At 42.7% G+C, this 27,633-nt stretch overlaps 1 protein-coding gene and 1 non-coding gene across 12 annotated transcripts in view; both read left to right on the top strand.

Annotated features, from left to right (window-relative positions):
• The window catches only part of FBRSL1 (fibrosin like 1), an 866,837-nt gene extending 840,008 nt beyond the window's left edge, over nt 1-26,829 (top strand). For 4 of the 11 annotated variants that reach the window (XM_075012779.1, XM_075012786.1, XM_075012777.1 and 1 more), the window contains 10 exons: nt 465-560; nt 4,782-4,853; nt 5,407-5,436; nt 6,346-6,417; nt 6,743-6,826; nt 7,778-7,910; nt 13,188-13,271; nt 16,379-16,462; nt 17,552-17,786; nt 24,689-26,829. In XM_075012779.1, the coding sequence (XP_074868880.1) occupies nt 465-560; nt 4,782-4,853; nt 5,407-5,436; nt 6,346-6,417; nt 6,743-6,826; nt 7,778-7,910; nt 13,188-13,271; nt 16,379-16,462; nt 17,552-17,786; nt 24,689-25,922 (2,124 nt within the window). In that variant the 3' untranslated portion in view covers nt 25,923-26,829. The remainder of the gene's footprint in view (nt 1-464; nt 561-4,781; nt 4,854-5,406; nt 5,437-6,345; nt 6,418-6,742; nt 6,827-7,777; nt 7,911-13,187; nt 13,272-16,378; nt 16,463-17,551; nt 17,787-24,688) is intronic. The other 7 variants (XM_075012787.1, XM_075012788.1, XM_075012783.1 and 4 more) reach the window with 5 other exon arrangements.
• On the top strand, nt 962-1,114 carry LOC142022913 (5.8S ribosomal RNA). The gene has a single exon (XR_012648076.1). It is a non-coding gene; the product is annotated as a 5.8S ribosomal RNA (ribosomal RNA).
• Nucleotides 26,830-27,633: the final 804 nt, after the last annotated feature.

Raw genomic sequence — 27,633 nt, 5'->3', positions numbered from 1 at the left:
CAGAATGGGACTGGTGGCCTCACCTGCTCCTCATTTCTCCACAGCACCAAAGCTGCTTGTATTGTTGGTACTTGTTACAGTCTGTTCAAGCTCAAGCAAATCTTCATCCCTCTCTTTCACCAAGACGTACTACTAGGCTGTCATAGCAGCGTATATATTTAGGGTTGATATTTGCTTTATAAAATGAAGTGATTTCACGCATCCCTAAATAAGATTGATCAGTTATAGATTTCCTAATCTTGTTTAAAAAAATATTTAAGCAATACATTTTTTCTCTATTCCTAGAGAACAGGGTGGAAGTGATCCTATGTATCAAAACTACAGCAAATTTTATAGTTCAACATGTGCAAAGTGAACAACAAAGAGCAACAGATCGGCACATTTTCAAATTTTATTTTGGTAAAAATACTGAAAGGCTCATCTCCTGCCTTGGCTGTTGTTCATGTCTTTGTCTTCTTTTGTAGTTCTTTCCAACCTATCCTCCGGCGATGCCTGGAATGCCACCTATGCTTCCACATTCAGGTCCCTTTGGGTCTCTTCAGGGAGCATTTCAACCGAAGGTACACGTTTTTTTATTATTGCATTAGCGCAGGCATTGTTCTTTCAATGGGAGATTGTGACCAGAATTGTGCAAATGGTGATTACATGAATGACCTTTTTGACAAGCTCAGCTATTTTGGGGGTCGTGGGATCGCTCTTTGGAGAGGATGGCTGTGATTCACATGAAAATCTAATGCCTGGTCTACACAGTGAAGTTAGGTGGACACAAGGCAGCTTACATTGACCTTGCTACTTAAGTGTCTCCACTAAAATTTCGCTACTGCTGAGATACGTACCCTGCTATGCCAACTTAATAACTCCACTTCCATGAGAGACATAGAGCCAGTGTTGACACAGGGAGATCTGTGTGGTGTCACTCTACACACAGTGTTGCTTACATTGATTGTTACTGGCTTTTGACAACTCTTAGTGGTGGATCGCTTGGCTCGTATGTGGATGAAGAACACAGCTAGCTGTGAGAAATAATGTGACGTGCAGGACACATTGCCCATCAATGCTTTGAATTCACTTGTGGCCCTGGGTTCTTCCCAGGGCTACACCTGTTTGAGCATTGCTACTGGATTTGGAAGCCATCCCCCAGTGCTCAATGCTGACAATTCAGTGTCTGTGAGCACTGCTGGTAGTGATGCACACCACTGAAACAAGGAGCATCCTGTGGACACACACAAGCTGTTTAATTACTGCTGTGTGCTGATGTAATTTAATTTAGGTCAACATAATTTTGTAGTGTAGACACATCAAAGTCAGTGCTAGCCAAGCAGAAATTCAGGGTCAAATAAATTATTTAGCTCTGATACAGCCTGGTGAATCCCACAGCACTGTGCAAATTAGACTGGTACAAAGGGCTCACGCCCCCAGTTAGATAGCAGCCAGCTGTGGAGGTAAACCTGACCATCAAAACTCAGGAGCAAAAGAGAAGGAATGTGTTTCAATGCTTAGAGCAGGAGGGAGGTCTTCAGTTCCTAGCTCTGCTACTGATTTGCTTTCTAACCTCCAGAAAGTCATTTACTTCTCTGTGTCTCCACTTCTTCATCTGTGAAATTAGGGTAATTACATATTTAACATGCAGTGGTTTTCTGAAATTTACTTAATGTCTGTAAAGTGCTTTCAGATTCCTGGATGAAAGTCAGAGTACAGCTGCAAAGTCTTATTACAACTCATGCTGATTGGCAACATTTGCAAATTTCACCATTTTAACATTTAAAAAAAACCCTCTAACGTACATTTTTCAAACTTAATGTTCTTTTTTTAAATTTAAAAAGCGTACTGAAAATGTTACATCCATTCCACTGGAAAACAAAACCCACAGTATTCAGAGATTATTGATGATGATGTGGTAAAACATATTCATGCCTTCCTAAGCAATGTGGTTTTATAGATCTCCTGTCATTTTTAAACACGTCTGCAGAGAGATGAGAAATGATCTGTGGCATGACTAGCATTCATTTACACTGGTGAACAGTTACTCACATGACTGATCCCACTGAAGTTGATGGCAGTGAGTAACTACTTATCACTGTAATTAAGGACTTGATAATATTGTAATGGAAGCTAAATGAGCTCTTCAGTGGTTTATCAAGTCTCTGTTTATCAAGACCCTTTCTTGTAAATAGTGTGGAATACATGATAAATAACCTATCTCAATTACCATACTTCACAAATGAAGTACATAAATGGAAGAATAAGTTCTCCAGCTGAATCTAGTAGGTAGAAGGGTTGGCAGGAGGTAGAATTTAGGAAGGAAGTACATAATTACGTAACTTGGAATTTGGCCAGAACACCACAGTTAATGTTCCTGTTCTTGCGAAAAACTCCAAAGGATCTTTAATGACCACAAGTGGTCAGGACCTTCGTTTGCATCTCATCTGAAAGAGATGCACAAACCTATGGAATTGTCAGTGCTGTAGAATATCTCTGACATCAGAAGATAGGCAGTTTTGCTATAAGGGCAGTCTGTAATGAAACAAACTGTGATACGCTGATAGTGTGCTCTTCTGGTTTCCATCTTTATTATAAAACATTAGAATACCATCTTGCTATAAAATAACATGAGATCTACAAAGAAACTCTTCTGTAGTACGAAGGTAAGAGTGAGCTCAGATCTTTTATTTCTAAGCAGTTCCAAGTACTATATAATTAGGTTTTAATTTATTTTGAGAGATAAATACATAGAACACTCATTAGTTCAAGTTTAAACTGCACACAGTCACAGTCTGTTGCAGTGGTTAATCAGCAACGTGGTGTGGGCACTGGGCAGTACTATATTTACATAGAAGCAAACATCTGGAGAGACATGAATGAGATGAAAAATAGATCTGCAACTTGTCACACACTTTTTGAGCTCCCTAGAGGAGACAGAGCTGAGCCTGTGGGTGAAGCCACGGAAGTTACTGTCACCTTCTTTTTTCCCCGCTTGTCTTTTCCTCCCAGGCTACTTGATTACATTCGAGATAATTAGGGCAGACCAGTGGTTTGATTCTGGCACAATGAATTCAGCACTCCCTCTCCTACAAAGCAAAGGATTTGCTTTTGTCCCTGTTTCTCCACCTCCCCCAGTACTTCCATGACACCTGCCTTAGGCCTGGTGTGTAAAGCCACTCACATAAATCCAGGCTGACTAAACTTCTCAGTGAATTTCCCAAAAGCTATTCTCACAAGCTAAGAACTTGAAAAGGTCAAGAGTATTCAATTTCCTTTGCTGGAGGAAGCATTCACCTCTGTCCTCAGGGGAAAAGAGGACAGAATGACATGCCATCATTAATGCCTTGTGATCCCAAGACTCTTGACTATATCCTAGCTGTGACTTTTGCTTCCTCCCTAAACCTCAGCTGACAGAGACTCTAAGAGCCCTTTGAATGCAGGACTGTCAGAGGAATGTGTATTTATTCAATTTAATTTTCACAAATCAAGTTGTTAAAACTAACCAGCATCCCTCCCTCCCCCGCCAAACACACACACGCTCATTTACTGTTTGCTCCTAAAACTGGCTGTTGGGAATCCACAGTCATGTGACCTAAATTCTGACTAAAACAGCTAACCAGCAAATCGGTCCTAAGCTCTGTGCATTGAGCTTTCTGGAGGAAACAGATGCTGCTGTTCGGGGAGTCAAAAACAAGTTGGTTACATATGATTCCATGTCCTAGTCATCTCTTCCAGCCAGTTGAAGGAGGGCTCTGTGAGCTAATTTAGAACCAAGAAAATCCAAATGGGCAGCTTGGAGGAATAGTAACTAGGATTGTACATTCCAAAAGCTTAATCCTCCTTGCAGACACAACAGAATAAACAATTGGAAAGGAGTTGGGAAGGTATTGTTATAAAGTACCTACTGAGCACACTCTAGGGCAAGGGTGGGCAAACTGGGGGCGGGCCCCTTTGGGGTCGCGAAATGTCCTAAAAGGGGTACAGAGCAATTAGCTGCTATGTGTCAGGCTCCTCCATCTCACTGAAAATGTTGAAATTTATTATTGTTTTTACATATATCTATTCACATTTATATACTGATCAATAAAGTTTTTACATTCTACTTGTTTTCTTACACATGCTGAAAAGGTTTTTTTCATATGAACATAACTGAAATTTCCATCGGTTTGGATTATATTAGATAGGTGGCAGGGGGTGCTAATTTCAGGGACGAAAAGTGAGGCCTGACATAAAAAGTTTGCTCATCCCTGCTCTAGTATTTACCATTCCTACCTCTAAAGCTAGATGAGACTCTTTTTCTTAAAATTACTTGCTAGTGCATTCTGGCCAGTGCGATGCTAGTGTAGGTGGGTGGTCTGCATTTTAGCCATTGTGTCTTCTAGCGGCTAAGAGGGGCAGGATGATCCAGTGGACAGAACACTATAAGGACCTGGGTATGAAACTGACAATCTGTGTGTGCCCTTGGGCATGTCACTTCACCTCTCCATGCCTCTGTTTCTTCTCCCACCTTTAATCTAATTAGACTGTACACTCTTTGGGGCAGGGACTCTCTTACGTGATTGTACAGCCCCCAGCACAGTAGAGCCATGATCTCACTGGGCACAACCACTGCTAAATACTAATAGATAGTTTGGTGATTTAAGCGTAGTTGGGAGCCAATAAGACATCTCATTGAGCAACAACACAGCAATATTCATGTTCAAAGTACAGTACAAAGACTGAATAATGCCATTTACTAGCTAGAGATATGAAATGTGCTGCTGGGGCCTACAGTGTCATGCTGTTTTCTTTCCTTTTAGACTTCAAATCCACTTGATGTAGCAAGTAGATCTAGCACAGTCCACCACACTCTTCTGCAGAAGACTCCAGGGGTAAGGCAACAATTTGTAACCTCTCTTTTACTCATCCTTTAATTCCAGTGAACAGTTGGTTTATAATAAAGAGAATACAATTCAAGAGAGAACTAGCCTTTGCTGATTGAGTGTGCTGTTATGGCAATCACCTCCAGCAGTTCATGAATGCAGGGGGATTGATGGTCTCATTTAAACAAAGTCTACCGGAAGTGGACTTGGAAACCCTTTAAGCTCTTTTCTCTTAGCCGCCTTTAGAGAGGAACAGTTTTTAATGCACTTCATTGTAGACGGATTACTTGGTTCTGAAAAGCCTTGACGCTGTTTAGTTGTTGGCATGCAACTGCTTTAGCTGTCCTAAAATCCTGTTGGGTTTGGTGCAAGAAGTGAAAGAGGTAAGTTCCGATGAACCCCGTCCCTTAAGCCTTTTGGGTTTCCTGTGCCACGAGAGACGTCTCTAGAATAATCCCTGCCTTCTATGTTTTCATTCGTTCAAGGAAGGAAATTCCCTACTTTTCCGTATTTTGGCCAGTTTCAGAAAAATCCCTCATTTTCATTTCTGCTTTCTTCATAGGTGTCTGACCCCTATAGACCACCAGTAAGAGTAAGTAAAGGTTGCAAGAGATTTTTACTTTTTTATTAAGTTCAGTTCATATGCTGTTGAACCTTAACATATATCTTGTGCTCATCCTTTACTTGAAGAACCATGTAATAGTTAGGTCTGAGCTGCATCTGAAGAATATTCAGATTAAAACTCTGTCTTATTTTGCATAGAAATGTTACCTATAAGTTCCACTTTCTCGTACACATAGTAATATTCTTCATGACCTTTATTGTGGCTTTTTCGGTTGGTTGTTCAGGTTGAATGTGTCTAGTCCGGCACTCTCTTGCTCAGCAACATATGTGCTCCAGCATGATTTTATTTAGCCAGGTGTCCACTTATTATGGGTGTGGCCAAGTTTCCTGTGGTCCTATAAAGTTTGCTTATAGCCACCAGCTCCAAGTCTCAGTGTTCTGTGCTGTTATTCAGCTTTAATTTACCTATAAATGTCTTCTAAGAGCCCAGTAAGCAATGGAAGCGTTGGTAATGCTGCTAGACAACATTGACACCCCCTGCCCCCGCCATGGTTTGGCAAATTTTCTGTTTTGTTACTGGTCAGGTCCCAAGGGTGCTGGACTAGAGAGGTTCAACCTATATGTAAGTGAGAAAGCACAAAGTATGGCTGTCATTGAATGCTGAAGTCCTCCACCCCCATCTGGAGTTGGTAGGGAAACAGAAAATATCACATATTGCTTCTCAGTTCCCCTTTATTTAAAAATAAATAAAATTAAAAAAATACATATAATCAATTTTATGTCACCAAAAATGTTGATCACCTCCCTCTGCTAACTTATATTTTAGTCACTCTCATTTCTGAACTGTATTAAAGAAAGGGAAATGAGTGGTTATATCAGACAGCTTTGTACACTGTTAGTGCTGGACTAATCTACATTCTTATCCTTCTGGTGGCAGAAGCCTGGAAAGTGGTGTGCAGTTCATGTGCAGATTGCCTGGCAGATCTACCATCACCAGCAGAAGATAAAGGTAACAGAGCCAGCTTAGTCAATAAAGCCAAATCATCAGGCCTAAAATATAGTGACTAAGGAGCAGGAAGGAGAATACTCGTGATGATGCTTCATCTTGTGCTATATAGATTAACTAAGGCTTTCAAACTTCTAACATCTGTGGTAGAAACAGTTAATTTTGTCTGAGAGCAAGGAAGTCGGGTTGAATGGTACCAAAAACACGCAGCAGATATTAAATATGAGCCAGAGAAAGCTCAGAAGAGTGGGAGGGGGGTGGTAAATTTGCCCAAGATCCAGCTTTTTATGAAGCATACATGTTTAATATCATTTCCCTTCTGCACTAGTACCTCCTGTGGAATATGGAGTGTTACCCTATTCAGAATGAAATGACCGATACGGTGAAGGACATTTTACAAAACATAGAGCAGGCGAGTAGAATGATAGTTACTGTGTTAGAAGTTGTTGGGTTTTCTTCTTTGATTCTGTGGGAGGATGGGAGGGAATTTAAAAACTGAAGAGGCAACAAGGTTAGGTACATTGGGTGCCATTATCAATTCAATATTCTCCATGCCAGGTTCCTAGACTTAGAATAGCAGCTACCACAGTAAAACAATCTCTGTAATGATTTTTTCACAGCTCCCACAATAATTTTTGTCCAGCTCAGAATGAATATTTACAACTTTCATTTGGAGCTTTTTAATTAGTGTCATTAAAATGACGAATGTAAATATCATTTAAGCTGCGCATTTAGACAAGGACTTCTTTTCTCAGCACAGGTTAAGTTTGGCAAAGTATCAGTCTGGGTCTTTGGTAGTCGCCTGACATACTAGGGTAAAGTTAAAAATCTCATCCAGTGTCTCAGAGGCAGTTTTCTTCATTCCTCCATGTCTCTTCTCTCTCCATTCCCCTTTCATTTGGTGCTTACTAGCTGTAGAAAAGGAAGAGTCTGTGAAAGTCTCTCCCTCTCTCTCTCTGCACTGGAGCAGCAAAGAACAGAACTCTCGTGGAATCTTGGCTTCTGGTTCTGTTTGCAGCTTTCAGCCTGTGGAATGTATTTTGTCGGGTCAAGACTGCAGACTGATCCTAGGGTACAGTGCACTCAGCGTATCATGTTACATGCTCTGCTGTGTATGCTATAGGGCTAAGAGCTCATTTCAGACCTAATTCATGTGAATGAGGCCGGCAGCTGAGAAGCTGTGGAGTGAAATGGCCTTACAGATGTGGTCAGAGCATGACTATGGTATGTGACCAGAGACAGTGCCGTCACACTTACTAACTCTCCCTGGCAGTACTAAGCACCAGAGAGCCTGAACGCTCTCTCTTTTCTCCCCATACATAAAGGAAATGTATAATGAGATTGTACTTGTATCATTTGACAGCAAATGCAGCTGGATCCCCACAAGCTAGACATAGGTGGTAAACTTGACCTGTTCAGCAGACCTCCTGCCCCTGGAGTTTTTCAAGGATTCCATTACCCACAAGACCTTGCCAGGCCTCTGTTTTCCACAACAGGTAAGGAGAGAATCATCATTTTTGGAGAAATGTCATGCATTCAATGGATTTTGTATGTTTTCTGCTATTTCTATTATGAATCAAAAAAGTAAAACAGGCTGAACAATAGTTTGAAAATATTAAAGATTATTGAAAAACTCTGCTTTTAGAACAGATCCCTCTGTTCAAATGGGTCTTCCTATTTCAGTCCAGATGGAACTACAGGTTACCCTACTAGGCAAGAGATGATGACAAATTACACTGAAATCTGATGGGAACTACTTAATGATTTTTGATCAGTCCAGCTGGCTTTTAGTTTAGTTTTCCTCACGCCTTGTGGAGCTGGTTGAAAATGATTTTACAAAAAAAGTCAAATTTGTCTCCATTGCAGAGGGTTTGAAATATAGATCCATTTTCTCTTTTATTTTAAATTGTCTATGCTGTATTATATTCACCAAAATTTTGTTTTTTGTCTGCTGAACACATGTTTCAGCAACAACTTGTTTAAAAAAAACAGAAAACATAAAAATTTAATATTGATAATTTTTCATGAAAATATTTTTCCCACCTAAACCAAATTGGATTCCTCATTGAATTCTTCCCAGTAGCTCTGACTGAGACAGTTATAACAGTTATATTCAATTGTGCATAGTTATTCTTTCCCCTGTCCATTTCTGACAATTTCTGTATGTTAGATACTTAAGCTTGCCCTCAGAGCCAGGCATGCAGTTTCCAGCTGCAGTCATTGAGAGGTATGCACTTGGATAGGGTGACAAAATATAATTTTAATTTATATAATTAACTAGTGAGTTTTTCTTTCCTCCCTTTACTGCCTACGTCTATACTACAGAGATCTTTCAAAAGAAGTCCTCCAGGAAATCTCTTCCAAAAGATCTTCTTTTGAAAGAGTGCGTCCACACACGAAAAGCGGATCAAAAGAGTGATCTGCTCTTTCGAAAGAGAGCATCCACATAGCCCCCACTCTTTTGAAAGAACAGGCCAGTGGTCAAAAAATCCAGGTGCCGTGAGGACTGCACCTTCACAAAAAAAGGGCCCACAGAGCCTCTACACGCATTTTCTTTTGAAAGAAGATTTTGCAAGAAGGTGCTCTTCCTGAAATGGGAGTACAAGAGCACTTTCAAAAGGAGTGCTGTGTTCTTCTGATTTAATTTCAAAAAAACGCCTTTTGTGTGTAGACACTTCACTGGATATTTTGAAAGAGCCCCTTCTTTTCAAAAAATACTCCAAAAGAACTTGCTAGTGTAGACACGGCCACTCTGTTTTAGGGTTATTGGTGTGTAATTTTGTGCCACTGCGTAGCACAGAATTTGTGCAGAATTAATGTTCTGTGCAGAATTTCATTTTTCCCTGCAGAATTGGTGAGCGGAGCTGCTGGCCGCCTGGACCCAGCAGAGCCTGGTTCTCCAGCTCACAAATACAGAACACTGCTGGTGGGTAGGGGCAGGGGAAGGAACAGGAGCAAGCAGGTTCTGGACAGTTCAAAGCATCTGAGTTTCCCAGCATACACTGCAGGAAAGAGGCAGCATTCCGTACAAGCCCAGGACACAGTAGTATCATGCTGTTTCTCTGAGTCCCTGGGTTTTGGGGATGGGTGCCTGTGTTTGGTCTGGGGGTGTATATCTGCCTAGCTATATATATGATACATCGAGACTGAGGCAACCAACAAAAACATCATAGAGAGAAGGAACTGGATTGTTGTAGGGCATCTTTAACTCTACTTCTGGGGAAATCTTTATTGTTGTCTGTCTGGTTATCGATGTACTTGCTCACGAGTATTTTTTAAAACAAATTATCAAAATATTTGCAACTAGTGTGACTATATTGTTTTTTTAAGATAAAATATGTAGGGTTTTGCAAAATCTTAAAATACCGTGTTCTGAATTTTTACTTTTTGGCACAGAATTCCCCCAAGAGGCTAGTGTTGCAGTATCATTTGAGTATGTTTGTGGCCAATCTAATCAAACTCATCCCTGGTGAAGCCCCATTAAAATTAATGTGGGTTAAAAGTAGCATGAATTTTTGCCCAAACCCTAATAAGAAAGTTGAGATTCAAACAGCATCAAGTTGAGATTCAAACACAGAGTTTAGGTGGCCTTCAGTGCCTGCATCATTGGGACCTATTTATCTGCCTCCAGTGATCTTCAGTTACAAAGGGAGAAAGGCTGATGTCTTCACCAGACTTAAGCAACGTGCCAATCATAAAGTCACATCAGTAAACCCTTTAAGCTGTACTATGCCACCCTGCATATGTATATACATGCCCAGCAATGTCTTTATGTATATACTCAAATGTAGTGTGCGTATGTAACTATGGGAGCTGCTTTTCCTCTCCGCTATCTTCAAATCAAGCCCTCGTTCTTGTTTTTTAAAGATGCCCCACATATCTAATTTTAGTGTGGAGCTCTGTATTGTAATACAGTTTGAAGTCATAATAAAAAGAATCTGTTGAATCAAAAATGCTATCTAATTATCTAGTTTAAAAGGAGCAAGAGAAATATCTAGATCTCAAGTGATTTAATAATGACAAGCTTCTCTTGTAACAAAAGCAAAAAGAGAAGTAGCATGGAACAGATCTGTTAAAGAAGGCAAATTAATAGAATCCTTTACTTCAGCTGGAGATAAATAACCTTAGAGCAGCTAGTCTGTGAGTGTATTAATCACAAAAGCCATCACACAGTAAATCTAAGTAAAAGGGCTATCAGAGAACAGCAGAGTGAACAAACATTGCAGCAGTAATATATGGATAAATAAATCTTTTACTTTACAATATCTGAGGCATTCTTTTCACCTGATTGAACAAGTGTGTAGTTGGTGTGAATCATTGGTTCTGCTGCATTGCCTTGTTACTGTGGGAGACATAAGTTATCTTAGGGCCACCTGTCTTCAGGACGGATGCTCAGCTGCTTGGCAGACGTTATATTTAATAACTACCTGACAGCCCACGGTGCTGCTCCTGGCTTTCTCCAGAGGATTTTTTATTATCAGGCCATGTAGTTGAGTTTGTAAGCCGTCTCCTTTGAAGAAATCTCCCATCCGTTATACATCTTCTGAAGTCTTAAAGGATTAGATAGATGACAGTCTCCATCCATCTTGAAGCAGTGGAGCAGCTGGAATGTTTATAGATAACTTCAGGTTTCGTTGCTGTGCTCTCTAAGTTTCCTTAACTCGTTTTCTGGCTGCTTAGGTTTGCAGTTCCCAAGTTGGAGTGGGGCTCATATGTCTCTTTCTCTCTGAGGCTTTAGAGCATGCTCATGTTCAGGACATATCACCTTCTGTGCACCAATTCCATGCTCCAGTTTTGGGCTGAGTCATATTCACTGCAAGGAGGTGGGAACTGACCATGTTTGGGTGGCCACTGTTGCTCTGTTGGTATATTAGTACCCACAGTGACTATTAGGATTGCTGTGTCCCTGTGGTGCCATGTTAGTACCAAGTACTGCAGACACAACCTATTTGTTATTTCTTCCCATCTTAACAGAGGTGGCCTAGCTAATTCTTTACACCACGAACTATATTTACAGTGCAGCACGAGAAAACAAGCAGTAAATCACTGCAGCTGAAGGCTGCAGTACTTCTTGGTCCATTTTGTACAAAGCGCACCCTGTTCTGAAGAAAGCATCTGTTCCATCATTGCCCAATGATGGAGTCTCATCAATTCATAATGAAATGTAGGGATGGGGCTAGCATGTTTGTGTGAGAGTATATATGTTTTTACTGCCTTTGAACAAGGAAAAAATAATTATTCACCTTCCCATAACTGTTGTTCTTTGAGCTGTGTTGTTCATGTCCATTCCAGTCAAGTTTGTTTGTGCATGCATGCACACATGCAGGGCTGCAAGAGTTTTCCCCTAGCAGCATCCATCAAGTCAGGCTATGGCACTCCAGAGTCACAACTTCATGGTGCTCAATATAGAGCCCTGCTGACCCACCACCTCCTCCATTCCTTCTTTCTGGCTATTCCAGCAGAGGGATAGGTAGGTGGATATTGCAATGGACAGGAACAGCACATCTCAAAGAACAGCGGTTACAAGAAGGTGAGTAACCATTTTTTCTTCTTCATGTCAGTTCCAGTCTGGTGACTTGCAAGCCTACCTTTCCGGGACGGGATTGAAATATCCACTGACTATAGTACTGCTCTACCACAGGAGGTGTTGTCTCTGGCTTGCTGGGTAATCACATAGTGGGTGGTGTATGTATGGAGGGTTGGGGCAACAACTAGCACAATCCTCCTGGGAGAAGTGGCTGGCTCCTTAGTTTTGGCCAGGGAAAAGCGGCCCCTATCTGGCTTCTTTTTGTTCCGAAGCACCGATAACTGGGACTGTTATCTACCTCCGACCAGATGGGAGAGAAGCCCTGATGGCGCAGAGAGACTTGTGAGAAGCCCTTTTTCAGCACCAGTTCCTGGGACAATGCTGCCATGGTGCTGTGCACTGCGGAGGAGGTGCTAGGCACAGGGTGCTCTGATCTGGGGGCTGGCATGCAATTTCCATCAGCAGAATTATTAGATGCTGATCCACTGTCTTTCAGGGTTCAAGGATGAAACTCACAACTTGAACTTCCTGGTGACTCTCTCCTAGATAACTCAAGCACTGTGTGGGTGGGTCATTTTTGGGCACGCATTTCCTTCAGGCTTGGCAAGTTTAAAACCTGGAAGGCCACAGCGTGGCAGTGAAACAATGGGGTTGGTCCTCAAAGAAACCCCAATACTAATAAACTCCTAACGCTAACTAAATTAAGATGCACAGACCTATAGATAATGGATGCTGCAGAGGTGCTCGCCCAGGCAAGAGCTATGAGGTGTTCGAGCTACCCATCACTGGTGGTAAGAGGGAGCTGAGTTCAGCAGGGCTCTAAATTGAGTGTCATGAAGGTTAGGGTGGGGCGGTGCCCAGCCATGTTCCCTTCCCTGTAAGCTGAGCTCTTGGGTGGCTATTCTGGAAAGACTGAAATGCCACCAGCTGATTAGCAGAGAGCCCACAACTGGCAGCATGTGCATCTACCAGTGGTGCACATAACAAAATTTATTCTGTACATGGGTGGAAAAAATTAGAGGGAACATTGGTGCCCAGCTCTTACATTCATCCTTTGTCTTGCCCTGGTTTAGGGACTACGAAAACACATTGTGCCTATTGCTGAGTTTCAGGTAGTATTTTGCCACTTTTGAGGTGCTTAGGTATGTCCTGTGTGTTTGTATTTACCTAATGGACTTGATGGACAGGAGTATCAGCTTTTCTTAAAACACTGGACTTAAACCAGCTCACATTCTTGTTATCACAGGTGCTGCACATTCAACCACCACCCCTTTTGGACCCTCACCTCATCACAGCAGCTTCCTGCCTACTAGCCATTTGGCAGGTAAGTGTAAGTAAACCCTGCTTTCACATTTATTGTTCTGTTTCATTCCCTGATTGCATGAATCAGTGATGTCTTGGGAGCACTTAAATCCACAAAGGAAACACAAGATACCTAGGAAGAGCTCAGTGGTTTGAGCACTGGCCTGCTAAACCCAGTGTTGTGAGTTCAGTCCTTCAGGAGGCCATCTAGGGGTCTGTGGCTAATAGATTTAAAAAAAAAAAAAAAAAAAAAAAAAAAAAAGAGCCAGGGATGGTGATTGGGCCTGCTGAGAGGGTATGGGGACTGGACTCGATGACCTGTAAAGGTCCCTTCCAATTCTGTGAGATAAGTACATGTATGTACATCTTCCCTCAGCACAGCCTGTGGTTGTCCATCTCTAAATTAGTTTCTACCGTCAATTCATCCTTCCCCTGCCAGTGTATAGAGAGTCTTGGGTCTTATCCATGCTGCATTTCCATGGTTAAAACTGTCATCACTCGGGTGTGAAAAAGTGCACGTATGCGTGCACGTACACACCCATTTCCCCCAAATAACAAATGTTTAATGATGAAACCCGCTGGTGTGGACAGCATTTTGTCTGCAGGAAACACTCCCACCAATGATGCTCCTGCCCTTGGTTGGAGTTGGTTTTATTTTGTCACCAAGACATCTCTATATTGGCAACAAAGTGTGGCTACACTGCACACCTTTCAGTGGCATGGCTGTAGCTGCACGGCTGGGCTGCTGTAAGATACACAGTGTAGAAATAGACTCAGAAAGGCAGAACTACATGAGTGAGGACACGGTGCATGTTCACGTTTTAGCTGTAGAAGGTTTATTCTGTTCTGTACAGTTAAATATATGTGGTGGGCTCAAAGAAACAATAAAAATTTGTCATCAGATGGATAATGATTCAGAGGTTTATCAAAAGGTGACCAAAACAAAGAAAAAGGATCATTTAGCATTTCCAGTCATTGGCTAACTATATCTCAAACAAAGCATAATTTAAAATGTGTTTCTCACACATTCTTTCCAATTTTGTTAGAGCTAGATGAACAGTTCTCCAATATACTTTAATTGATTTCTGTTCCCTAATTGGCTATAAGCAGATCCTGATTTTGTAAACATTCTTCATTCTAAATTGTACACAATATTTGTTTTTCTTGTTCAATGTAGTGCTCATGAACAGTTCATTATGCCACTCAAAGTTTAGTAACAGAGAGAAAGCCCTGCTAGTCTATATACTATGAAAACAAAAAAGCAGTCGAGTACAAACAAAATGATTTATTAAGTGATGAGCTTTCATGGGACAGACCCACTTGTTCAGAGTCTGTTCTGGTATGGCTATGATCTGAAGAAGTGGGTCTGTCCCACGAAAGCTCCTTGCTTAATAAATCATTTTGTTAGTCTTTAAAGTGCTACTGGACTGCCTTTTTGTTTTCACTCAAAGTTTAGTTTGTGTTGGCTAGTTTTGGTGATAAGGGTTTTTCTAGGTATGGTGTTATTGAGAAAGAAGTGTGTCTTTCTGGTTTTCACATAATCCATAAAGATCATTTGGAGGAAAACAGAATTTGTTTTCCAAAATCAGTTGTTTCAGAATGGCCATTCCACTTTAAATTCACACTCAATCTTATTCTGGAATAATCTGCATGTGTTGTTAAACTCTTGCACACATCCAGTCAATGCAAAGAATATGCCCTATGATGACCTGTTTGAATCAGATTTCCAGGGCAAAATCCCCATGGTAACATGTTTTCTTTGAATTTTCTCCAACACTCAATTAAAATTCACTATTTCTGCAAATGAGTCACTCTAACAGTCAGTTCAAGAATAGAGTGCAAACACTGTCACAGCCAATTAGTATAAAAATTCCACTTAATGTATTTGTGGAAAACTCTGTGCTGTTCACCCAGCTGTAATATGTAATTTAAGATTTTTTAGGTCTAGTTAGAATTTAATGGTAGCAGTGTAGTGAGGGAACTTAATGTCATGACTTAGCCTGACCTTAGTGGTATAATTCCACACTACTGTCCACTGAGACTGTCTCTACACCAGCCTTTTTTCTGTAAAATTTTCACAGTTATGGTTCTAGTTATAGCGCTAGTGCAGACCGTTCTCTGGTGCTTTAACCAACAGCTGATCTAACCTGTCTCAGAGCAGGTCTACATAACCACATTATTGACACACGATAACTCTTAGTCTACATTAGCGCTCTTGCTGTCACAGTGGCTGTGTACAAGGAATTTTAGTGCAAAAAGCCCAGGTGTGTAGTTGCTCTAGGGATGGATGTCTGTAGTGATTCACTTGGAATTATGTCTGTGAAAAGGTTACACAGCATAAAATACACAGGTGGATACAAAAGCGATAGTTAAACAAGGTGACCTCTTAGGCCACTTACCAAGGTGTCTGCAGTTCCCATTTCAAGGCAACTGAAATACAATAATAGTGAGCAAAGGGAGTTCATCACTATCAAAAGGCATTGTCTTCATAAGCTTTCAGCCCCCTCTTTGCTAGAACGGTTTTGTGTTCTGGTATCTTCGCTGTCTCATGCAGCCAGAATATCAGCTAGCAGCAGCAGTTTGGTGTGTGTGTGTCTGGCCTCACCCGCTCTCGGGTGTAGGCTTACAAATGTAGGAGCTTTTTGCTATTTTACATCAAGGCTGCTGGATATTGTCAGAGCTTTATTTCATATTGATATCTATACCGTAACATGGTGCAGAACCCAGAGTAGGCAGGGAAAGGGCCCAGAGAGCAAACTAATGGCTCAAAGTCCTGAAGAGGTTCATACAAGGCCCGCTCACGCTGGAAGACAGTTTATAGCTGTTCATTGCTATGTGGATAGTGTTGCGGTTTAAAAGTTATCACCCCAGTTTCAGCTATTAGAACTTCTAGCTCCCCTCTGACTGGCATGCAAAAGTTTACAACAGCAGCTGTTTGTGTAGAAAGCACTGAATCCCTTCTCCATTTCTTAACGGGCTGGGAATTTTCTGTGCAAAGAACCTTGCAATAAGGAGGATCATCTTAAAGTCTGACCTAATCCTACTTGGATTCAGAGCATTCAAAAGGGGAGGGGTGCATTTCATTCTCCAACATTCTTGGCTAAATGCCTGCTAAATCCCTGTTTGCCTTTCCAGATCCATTTAGCAGGTCAAGCACCTTCAGCGGCCTTGGGAACTTAGGCAGCAATGCCTTTGGAGGATTAGGCAGTCATGCTCTGAGTAAGTACTGGCTGGGTTACTGCAGACAAACATCCCTTCCAAAAAAGCCACATGCTAATGTTAACAGCAGCTGGTGGTAGTTTTTAAAGTTATTTCCTAACCTCCATTCTCCTATCTGAAAACACTGCACCTAAGATTTCCAGGTCTCTGCGGTGGGAGCTTTTCTGTGTGTCATGCCTTTCAGTAGCTGTGCTTCTGCATCTCTTCACTGCTCAAGACTGTTGCCTTGTGTGCTCTTAGAGGTGCCAGAGTTGTGAAGCTACACTGCACTCTGCTACCGTACTGGCGTGTAAAGTGACATCCTTCACCAGCGAAGACTTGCAGGAGAACAGCCATTGATACTTCTCCTAAATCACTGTGCAGACTTACCCTGTTCCACCAACTCCCACTATTCAATTTTAAGTTCCACATATAGAACGATTTTCCTTTAAAAGTTCATTATTTTCAAGTGAGGCATGCTTGGCAGACATGTAGGAGAGCATGTGTGTGTGCATCTTATGTAGACCTGGGGCTGAATCCTGGATTGATTAAAAAACAAATTAAGTGACTGATCTTGCTACAAGCAGCATGTAAACCAGGCCAAGCTCGGTCTTAAAAATAAATACACCTACACACCACCTATGCTTTCCTTAACAAATAGGTCCCTGAGTGAGTCCTCACTGCAGGTAGCTGACTTTCCATAAGTACCTTCAACCTTTTGGTTTGTCAGTGACGGGGGCCCGTGAGTTTTGGTCATGATGAGAAAGAGAAGCTGGGCAATTCTGAATCATCTTTCATGGTGTTAACGGTCTCATTACCTTGCAGGAGTTACTCAGATATGTAGTGAAAGCTTCCCCTGCCAACAGTCTTAACAGCTGTGGTGTCTTTCACCAGTTATTGAAACCTCCTGCTAAGAGTTCTCCCAGAGCCCCAAAATGAGACACTTTGAAAGGACAGTTATGGTTAAAATTGGCTCTTTACAGAGGTTGGGTTTGGTTTTTGTTTTTTTGGGGAGGAGGCAGGGGAATAATTCGGCATGAATTTTTTAAACTTTCGTTCAAAAGAAATAAAAAAAACAAATCTGTTCCCTTTTGCCCCCTGCTCTTTTAGCTCACAACAGCATATTTGCTCACAAAGACGGTCCAAACCTACAGAGCTTTAGTAATCCCCACGAGCCATGGAACAGACTCCATCGAACCCCACCTTCCTTCCCAACACCTCCACAGTGGCCTAAGCCAGGGGATTCCGAGAGAAGCTCCTCCGTGACCAACCACGACAGAGACCGGGACCGGGAGTCAGAGAAGAGAGATCTTCCTCTGAATAAGGATGACAGAGACAAAGAGAGGTATGTGGTGGGCACGCTTTGGGCACTTCCCTGTGCTCTTTTATATTCTACTCTCCCTGCAGTGGCTTTGATTTTAGTATAACTGCTGCTGATTGTGGTATATTTGCTGCTGAGTGATGTGAGCAAATTCTCTCTGAAGCTGTCAACGGGCCTTTTTGGAGTGATCACCTGTCCCATTTTAGCTGGGACTGTTCCTTTGTTTAGCTGCCTGGAGAGCATCCCAACTTTTTTTTTTTTAAACAGTGGCAAAGCAGGGACCTGAATTTTGAAGAGACAGCTCCTTAAGCAGCAGGAGGAAGACAGAGGACGCTGTCTCTCAGATAGTTTCCCCTGCCCACAGACACTGCTGGCATAGGGATAGGAAGGGCAAGGCCCTATGGCAGGTAATAGGGGAGACAGACATTCAAGGAAAAGGAGGGACAGCTGCTGGGGGTTGCACTTTGCACTGCCTGTGGGCTACCAAGCTAACAGGCAAATCGCTGGCGTAAAGGGCAGCTGGGCCCAGGCCAGGGGTTAGATGGGAGATCATGGGTTTGGAAGAGTCCCATGAAGAATGGGGGACAAGACTCAGGAGGGAACAGAGACAGAAAGAAAGGGACAAGGAAGGAGAAGGAGAGGAGGTTGGTAGGGCTGGATTAACTCTTCTGGAGGATGCGGTTATTAGATTTTGTGGGGCCCCATAGGATCTGGGGTGAGCACAAAAATCATGGGTTCATAATATGGGAGGGTTTGCGTCAAGCTAGGCCATAAGGCTGGGGTGTGAGATGGGGTGAGGGTGCTCCAGCTAGGAGTGTATGCTCTGAATTAGAGCCTGTGATGAAGGGTTTGGGGTACAGCAGGGGGTTTTCCAGGCTGCGGCCCAGGGGTTTGGTGTGTGGCAAGAGGCTCAGCCTGGCCCACTGATGGATGGGGGGCAAAGGGGTAAGTGCTCAGGACCCAAGGCAATTTAAAATGTCCTGGAACCCTTAGACCCTTTTAAATTGGTCAGACTGGTGTGGCAGGTGGAAACACTCCCCCCACCCCACCTTTGGGGAGGCTAACCAATCCCCCTCCATCCCCTGCTCCATTCTTTCTGCCTGTGCCTTCCCTCAAAGACCAGAGCTGCAGCCCACAACCCTCCGAGAGGAGGTGGAAAAAGGTGAGGTGATGGGAGAACTAGGGTTGGGGGTAGGGAGGTTGGCTGCTCCGCTTTGCACAGGTGTTAATGGTTTAGAAGGGAAAGAAATCTTTTGACAACATAATTCTTTAGGAGTTTTGTAACTATCTGAAACTAATCAATAATTTAAAAAAAATCCTGTGTTACTTTACTATTTGGTGCATGGTAAAGTAAAAACTGGAAGAGCTTTACCACAGAATTGTTTGACTTTTCAGTTAGAGTTGGATTTCCAGATCATTGATTTCCATCAAGTTTTTACATTTGTTTGGGGAGGGGTATTTGAACCATTAGGCTGCAGCCCTTATCTTAAGCTGGCCTTGCCCTGGGGAATGAGGGAGCCAGCTAGGCTAGAACTGCGGAGGGGGTCTGGGGGAGTGTCTCAGGGAGGTAGCCATGTTAGTCTGTATCATCACAAAAGCAGTCCTCTAGCACCTTAAAGACGAGTAATATTATTTGTTAGGTTATGAGCTTTTATGGGACAGACCCACTTCTTGGAGGGGGAGTCCTCAAGCAGCATCACGTGGCCAGGACATCTCTAGAGTGGAGAGAGGCAGCTGTGCCTAGTGGTTAGATGGGAGGGCAAGTCACTGTTTGGGAGAGAGAAACCCATGATGGGGATTTCAGTAGGAGACAGCATGAGGCAGCGACAGGGCTGGGGGAGTGAGGATTTCTAAGCCTTTCAGTGCTCTACCTCTCATGGGAACTTGTAAGTTACAAGCTCTGGAAATCCTGTTTACAGAGTGGGGTATTAGAGTGTAGGTCGGTTGTATACAGGCTGATGGCAGGTTGGAAGGTTTGGCAATGGGCATGGCATAGTGTATATGGATGTTAGACGGTATGTTGTGCTGTGTTAAATACACTGAGGTATTGAAAAGTACAAGGTACGGAATACTATGTTGTTTCACTTTGAAAGCTAAGGGTTTATCTGTTGTAAATCCACTGACTCTGGTGGAAATAATTGGGGGCGGGGCGTGGTAGGGAGAACTGAACGAGTAGTTTTCGAATGGCTTACGTTGTTCCTGAATCCCGGCCCAGGGTTCCTCCCCACTTCCCGCCTCCTATCCTGGCTCCTGCCCTCCTGCACACACACACCCAGCCCTGATTTCCAGCAGCTCACTCACATACCCTCAGCCTCCTGCACCTCTCCCTTCCACACTACCAGCCCACCCTCTGAAGGTCGCCCTACACCTTTCCCTCCACTCAGCACTGCCATGAGCAAGTTTTGGTGAGACAAAAAACAACAGCCCCTCCTTGAATGTCACTGACTGTGGTAAACAAGTCCATCCTCTCCTGCCACTAGGACATTAGTCGGGTAGACATGCCTCTCATTAGTCAGCTTTAATACACCAGCATGGTGAAAGAGTTGCTGTGGGCTGCAGTGTTCTGTCTTTCAAAACATCTCAGGTAAGCAAAGGTTTGCAAGCTGCATTGTGATACTGTGATCTGATCTCTCTCATTCCCATACAGTGAGCTAAGGGCAGTGCCTCTCAGGTCTAGCTAGGCATCTCAAATAGAACCCAAACAATTATGTTGCTGAGAAACCAACATAGGTTGAATAGTAACAGAGAGGAAGCTGTGCTAGTCTATACACTATCAAAACAAAAAGCAGTCAAGTAGCACTTTAAAGACTAGCAAAATAGTTTATTAGGTGAGCTTTCGTGGGACAGACCCACTTCTTCAGACCGTAGCCAGACCAGAACAGACTCAATATTTCTGAAGAAGTGGGTCTGTCCCACGAAAGCTCACCTAATAAACTATTTTGCTAGTCTTTAAAGTGCTACTTGACTGCTTTTTGTTTCAACATAGGTTGGTTTGGCAGGACCAAGAAAAGAAAAAGCCTATGTGGGATTCCTCTTTAGCTGTTGACTTCCTGCTACTAATGAAGATGCTAATGCATAACCAAGAGGTGAACAAAATGTCATTAGTTTTAGCTCTCTTAAAAATATGTCCATTTGCCTACAGCTAAAATAATCCATGGAGCAGGCAGCTTTAAAGCTCCTGTGAAGAAATGCCCCAATGAAAAAGAAACTTAAAAGAACTAAACCAGACCAGTATCTCTCTTGAGGCTTGTAAAAACAAGTAGTAGTCCTGTGGCACCTTATAGACTGACAGATATTTTGGAGCATAAGCTTTTGTGGGCAAAAACCCGCTTCATCAGAGGAGGATTTAAACAGGGTGTCTCAGTCAAGGGGGAGGGCCAGAGCTGACAAGGTCTATTCAGTCAGGGTGGAAGTGGCCAATTATTGGCAGTTAATGTGGAGTTGTGAACATCAAGAGAGGAGAAATCAAGTCAATTCAGTCAGGGGGGATGTGGCCCATTATCAATAGCTAACATAGAGGTGGGAACATCAAGAGCAGAGAAACTGCTTTTGTAGTGGGCCAACCACTTCCAGTCTCTGTTCAATCCTTGGCTGATGGAGTCAAATTTGCAAATGAATTGCAGCTCTGAAATTTCTCTTTGCAGTTTATTTTTAATTTATTTTATTGTAGGACTGCTATTTTTAAATCTGTTACTGAGTGTCCAGGGAGATTGAAGTGTTCTCCTACAGGTTTTTGTATGTTCTTAATTCAATCTCCCTGGACACTCACTAATAGATTTAAAGGTAGCAGTACTGCAACAACAACAAAAATTCAAAAATAAACTACAAAGAGAAATTTACCCACAGAATGGGTCCTTTATAGCCTGGAACATGGTTTCCCAAACTGGGGGGCGTGCTGAAATTCCAGGGGGGGCACAAGGCGACCCAAGCCCCCCATGACCCCCTCACCTGAAGAAAGAGCCAGCATTCGCTTGTCTCTCAGCCCCTGCCATGTTATGCGAGTGACGCAGCGCAGCCACTATAAAAAGCAGGCAGCTGGTGAAGACCCACGTGCAAAAGTGAATGAGTGTGGGTTGGGGGCGGGAGGAGGATGGGGTTAGATGGGGGGCTGAGGGTGCCTGGTTCAGGAGATGGGGATGGGGTAAGAGTGAGGGGCTGACGGTGCCTGGCTTTGTGGGAGGGGAGGAGTTTGGGTGGGTGTCTTGTGGGGCTTGCAGGGCTTGGGCAGCCAGCCAGCTTGCGGAACTCATGAGCTTGAGCAGCTGGCCCTGGCATCGCAGGGCTCAAGTAGCTCTTTTTGGCAGGAGGGCGGCTGGCCCCAGAATTGCAGGGCTCAGGTGGCTCAGGCTGGCGGGTGTCTGGCCCCAGCAGCGTGGGGCTCGAGCGGCTAGCCTTGGCTGCGTGGGGCATGGGCAGGCGGCTCGGGCGGCTGGCCTGTGGCTGGTGAGTGGGCGGCTGGTCCTGGCAGCACGGGGCTCAGGTGGCCGGTGGGTGGGCGGGTGGCTGGCCCGGCAGCTGGTGGGCAGGCGGGTGGCTGGCCTCGGCAATGCAGGGCTCGGGCAGGTGGCTCTGGCAGCGCAGGTCTCAGGCGGGCGGGCGGCTAGCACAGGGCTCAGGCAGCTGGCCAGCTGGCGCTTCACCGGGCACCCCCAAGGGTCAAGAAAACTATTTGTGCTTATTTTTTATTTTAAATAACTTTGATATCAAGTTTTTGTGCTTATTTTAAATTATGAATTGAATTCTTTGTTAAAGTGGGGTTGGAGGGTGGTAAAGAAGAGGTGGAGGGAGTGAGGATTTCTCAAAAATCAAAAGGGGTGTGTGCTGCTGACAGGTTTGGGAACCCCTGGCCTGGAAGGTTTTTCTACCCTCCCTTGTGCTTCCTTCGCTGACTCAGAGAGGCCGGGTGTAGAGCACAGTTTCTGTGGCACATTCAGATGCTCTTATCAGTCTCGCCAGAGAAGCCAAGATTGTCAACTGCTCCACCAATGCTAAACATCTCAAGAACATGCTAATCTGGATCCTCCACAGACATTTGTCCCACAATACTAACAGGGTAAATACACATCTGAAGAAGTGGGTCTGTCCCACGAAAGCTCATCACCTAATAAATTATTTTGTTAGTCTGAAAAGTGCTGCGTAACTGCTTTTTTAGAGTAGGTAAGTGTCACATTCCATGGGCACTTCCATTTTGTGAACTCGTGTGGATGGGCAGTCTATAAATTTGAGTTTAAAAATAGGTTTAGTGTAACGTGTCCTTATTTACTGTTGACTGGAATATTTCACCTGTGCTCCACGTAGTGCTTTAGTTTCTAGGTGCATGACTTTGGTCTATAAGGCCCTTTGTGTTTTGGGCAGTGGTTGTCTGAGTGGCTAGTGCCACATGTGTTTTACCTTGACAGTTGATACTAACCAACTACCCCTAGACTTGTATATCTGATGCCAGCAGTTGCAGTTGTTTCGTACATTGCATTTAGGCAGGAGGGATAGCTCAGTGGTTTGAGCACTGGCCTACTAAACTGAGTTGTGAGCTCAATTCTTCAGAGGGCCATTTAGGGACTGGGGCAAATAGGTCAAAAAAAGATCTGTCAGGGATGGTGATAGGTCCTGCTGTGAGGTCTGGGGACTGGACTCAATGACCTCTGAAGGTCCCTTCCAGTTCTGTGACACAGATGCACCACCTCTTAAAAAAAGATCACAAAGCACTTTGAAAAGGGTGGTCATTACTTTCCCTTTTCCCCTCTTAGAGATAGGAGTAACTGAGGCACAGTGAGGTTAGTTGATTTGCCCAAGGCCATACAATACATCAGTGGCACAGCTGTGAATATAACCCCACTTTCATGCCTCTCATTCCCATTCTAAATATTAGATATCCTCTCTGCGTGTGTGAGAGAACGTCCTAATTTGGTCAGCACCAGTGCATTAAACTGTTCCTCACAGCAGCCCTTCTTAAAAGGCAGTCAGATCATTCAGTTTCACGTGCATATGTCTTCAGTGCCTGGGTTTTTGTTTTTTTTTTTAAGTAACAGAGAGGTAGCCGCGTTCGTCTGTATTCTGCCAAAGCAAACAAGCAGTCCTGTAGCACTTTAAAGACTAACAAAATAATTTATTAGGTGATGAGCTTTCATGGGGCAGACTACAAAAACTCATCACCTCAGAAATTATTTTGTGAGTCTTTAAAGTGCTACGTGACTGCTGATTTGCTTTGCTGGGATTTTTTTCTTATGCGGCTGGCATACCTGCTGAAATTGCAGCACTTAGCTCAGTAGAACTGAAGTAAAACACAGATCTGCTGCTGCTTAGGGGAACAAATATTACCTCAAGCCCCAAGATAGGTTAGCCAAAGATGGATTTGTTTGATGAAAAATTTAGCGTAAATGTGTATAGAACGCAAGAATAAGTTGCCAGCTGAATCAGTGTCTTTATCTTGGAATCAATGGAATCAATGCAGCTGTTGAGGTAACTGAAGCAGATCTTAGAAAATTAATGGCTAATATTCTTCAGTAAAAGATTGTATGTATTGATTGAGTGCATAATGATTAGCTCCTGGGCTGGCATAGAAAAAAAAAATTAACTGACTCCTTTGGCCCTCCGGTAAAGTACTAGCCTATCTCTTACGGAGACTGAAGTTTAAATTTAGAGAAGTTCATGTGTGACATGAACATCACCAAACAAGTGCACATATAAGATTCTTTTTCCATGAGCATCTCATAGCTGGAACAGCCAGCTCCAAGACAGTGCTCAGCATTTAACACTGTTATGCCTGTTGCTACACACTGCTATTGGTCCCTCATTTCTAATGTTAACTCACAGTTTTAATGTCAAAAAATACTTTATCTGAATGTAGACTATAGTTCTCTTCTTTGTTGCCATAAGCATTTTGTGTACATGAGCACACACCAACAATAAGATATTTTCTCTTTACACAGGGATCTCATGGATAAAAACAGGCATTCAAATAGATCCTCACCGGCATCAGCGCCAGTGACCCATCAGATCAGCAACCTCATCCGCAACAACAGCCAGACCTCCAGTGATCCCATCAGGCAAGTTAGCATTGGTGAAAGGGAAAGGTCCAAAGAACCAGAGAGAGAGCACCCCGACCGACTGAGAGAGCCACCCATAACAGAACACAAGATAAAAGAGAGCCGATCACCCGTGAAGGAAAGTCCTAGCCATGATAAGAGACCCTCTGAGGACAACACAAAGCCAGTAATTCAGTCTGTATCTCCTTACAGCAAACCTGCACTAAGTGAGAGCTTGAAACTTAGCAATTTAATGAACAAAGATATAGAGAGAAAGCCAGAGCTTCCCAGTGACCTCCAGAAGATTAAGAATGACATCAAGGTCAAAGAGGAGCGGAAGGAGGATAGTGATGTGCTAGTGGTGGGATCTGAACCTTCACAGCATTCCAGAACAGTGGAACATCCACCACCATCATCTTTGCATGGATTACCATTGCCCCATTCTATGGCTGCCACAATGCCTCTCTCCATGAGTAGTGTTCACCATATGAACAACATGAATGTTCTAGACCGCAGCAGAATGATGACCCCTCTCATGGGCATGAATACTCTGTCAGGAAGGGAAAGACTGCCACATGCTGGATTTTCCTGGGACCCAGTGAGGGACCCATTGCGAGATGCCTACCGGAGCTTAGACCTGCATCGTAGAATGGACTTTCAGCTCCGGACAGATCCCATCCACAGGTTCCCTACCACCTCTGGATTTTATGACCATGAGCGTTCTTACAGAGACAGGGAACCGCACGACTATAACCATGAAAACCTTCTCGAAGCCCGCCGAGAGCAGGAGCGGTTGCGACAAGTGGAGGAGAGAGAGCGCTTGCACTTACGGGAGGAACTTGAGCGTGCCAGAATGCACCACCTGCACTCATCCCCTATCGACAGTCAGCTGGCACACATGCCATCATTCATGCCTCACTTAGGCGGGATGCATTACCCTAGACTCAGTCCATCCACTGCCATGCACAATGGAATTTTAAATAGGAACCCACCAACTGCAGCATTGAGTGCCCCACCCCCTTTGGTACCAGCAAGCAGTACTAGACCTGCCTCCCCACGCAGGACTACCCCACTCACAAACTCAGAGTCCAGGGACTATTCCCCCTCTAGGAACCCCAAAGAAGTAGAGGCACGATAGTCCCCAACAGGGTGAATTTTAAACTTGGCTGTATATAAAACAACAAAAATCTTTTACAAAATGCACTGCTGTAACCTTTTTTTTTTTTTTAATGTAAAATTTATAGAAGTTAAGCACAGTTCCATAAATAATGGGGTTTCAAAAACTTTCCAACAAGAAGGTTGCTAAGAATGGGAATTTAATATATATAGGTATTGATTTTTTTATTTTATTTTTGTTTTTGTGCTAAAATGAGTTATTAAAATATATCAAAGTTTGTACATTTTTTCCCAAATGTGAGAAACATTTTAATGGATTTGTATTTTTTTTAATTTTGTGCTCTTTATTCACTTAAAAAAAGAGATTTTGCTTCTAGTTAAATTTGCATTTAAAATGCCTCAGATCCTTAAGAAGATTACCCAGGGTTTCTTAAAGTATTATTTATGGAAATACTGTAGTTTCTTACAGTCCACTGTGAGGTTCCCTAACTGAGGCCAATTGATCACTTATCTTGGTACTTTGGAACCGAAGTTACAGATATATATTAAAATATTATTATTAATAATAATAATGTACAAAACTGTTTGTTTTTTGCCTTATAATATTATGCAGAAATTTAAAAGGAATTTTTTGACTTCTTGTTTTAAACAAAACAAACAAAGAAAACAAACTGTAAATATTCTGTTAATATAAATGTACACCAATATTAAATTCTTAACATAGGTAGACTTTATAAAAATGGTTTCTAGAACCACTCTGGTTATTTGTTAATATGGTTACAACTCATTCTTGTCACAGTCAGAAATACACTCTCAGAAAGCTAACTGCAGCATATATACTTCAACTATGCAAGAACTTGGAGGCAGGTCTTTAGTGGATTTGGGGGGGGGAGGAAGATTTAAAAAAAAAAAAAAAAAAAAAACCAAAAATCCCAAAACAACTTGCAACTCTGGAGACAGAATGGAAATGGCATGTGAACAGAAAGAAGGATGCTTGTGTTTAACAAAAAAAAAAAAAAAAAGACTGCATTTTTTTTGTACAAACACAAGGGACAGTTCACCAAGGAGAGAAAGAGATCCTCCTGGGAGGAGATTTTGGTTTCCTACGTTTCAAGATGGCAAAAAACAGATGGAACTTGCACAGTATCCATACGGCAGACCCTTTAATTTTTTTTTCTTTTTTCCTTTTTTCTTTTTTTTTTTTTCTTTTTTTTCTTTTTCTTTTTGTGTTGTGGGCAGGCTCTCTGGCAAGCAAGGACAATTTTCTGTGGACCCCTTGTGCTAATTGTGCAGTGTTCTTATTGGAATCTGTATACAAGACAAAGTAGAATTTTAGGAGTGCAAAAAAAGTCTGATGGTTGATTTAAAAAAAAAAGAAATTCTGATATATTATCTATAGTACATGAAGACCATAAACAAATGTTTGTTTCAGTGTGGTTCTGCCTTGAACTGCTTTTTGGCATGATTTTTATTTTTTACTTCAAATTTTACTTTTCATTCATATGTAAATTTTGCCATGTTTTACTTGCTGTACCATTCCCCCTTCCCTTATTTTATTTTTCAGTATCCATGTTTTATATACCCTGGGCTTTTACTCTCTAGTTAATTCAGCCATCTGCTACTAATTTTCTTTCCTTGACTCTGTATCTCATTTCCCTCCCTCCCCCTAATCTTCTCCCCCTTGCACCCCTGTAATTTTAAACATTCAGTTTCCTTGTAGATCAATGAAGATA

Source organism: Carettochelys insculpta, chromosome 18, assembly GCF_033958435.1.
Source record: "Carettochelys insculpta isolate YL-2023 chromosome 18, ASM3395843v1, whole genome shotgun sequence".
Taxonomy (NCBI): domain Eukaryota; kingdom Metazoa; phylum Chordata; order Testudines; family Carettochelyidae; genus Carettochelys; species Carettochelys insculpta.
This window is presented reverse-complemented; position numbering and strand designations above follow the sequence as displayed.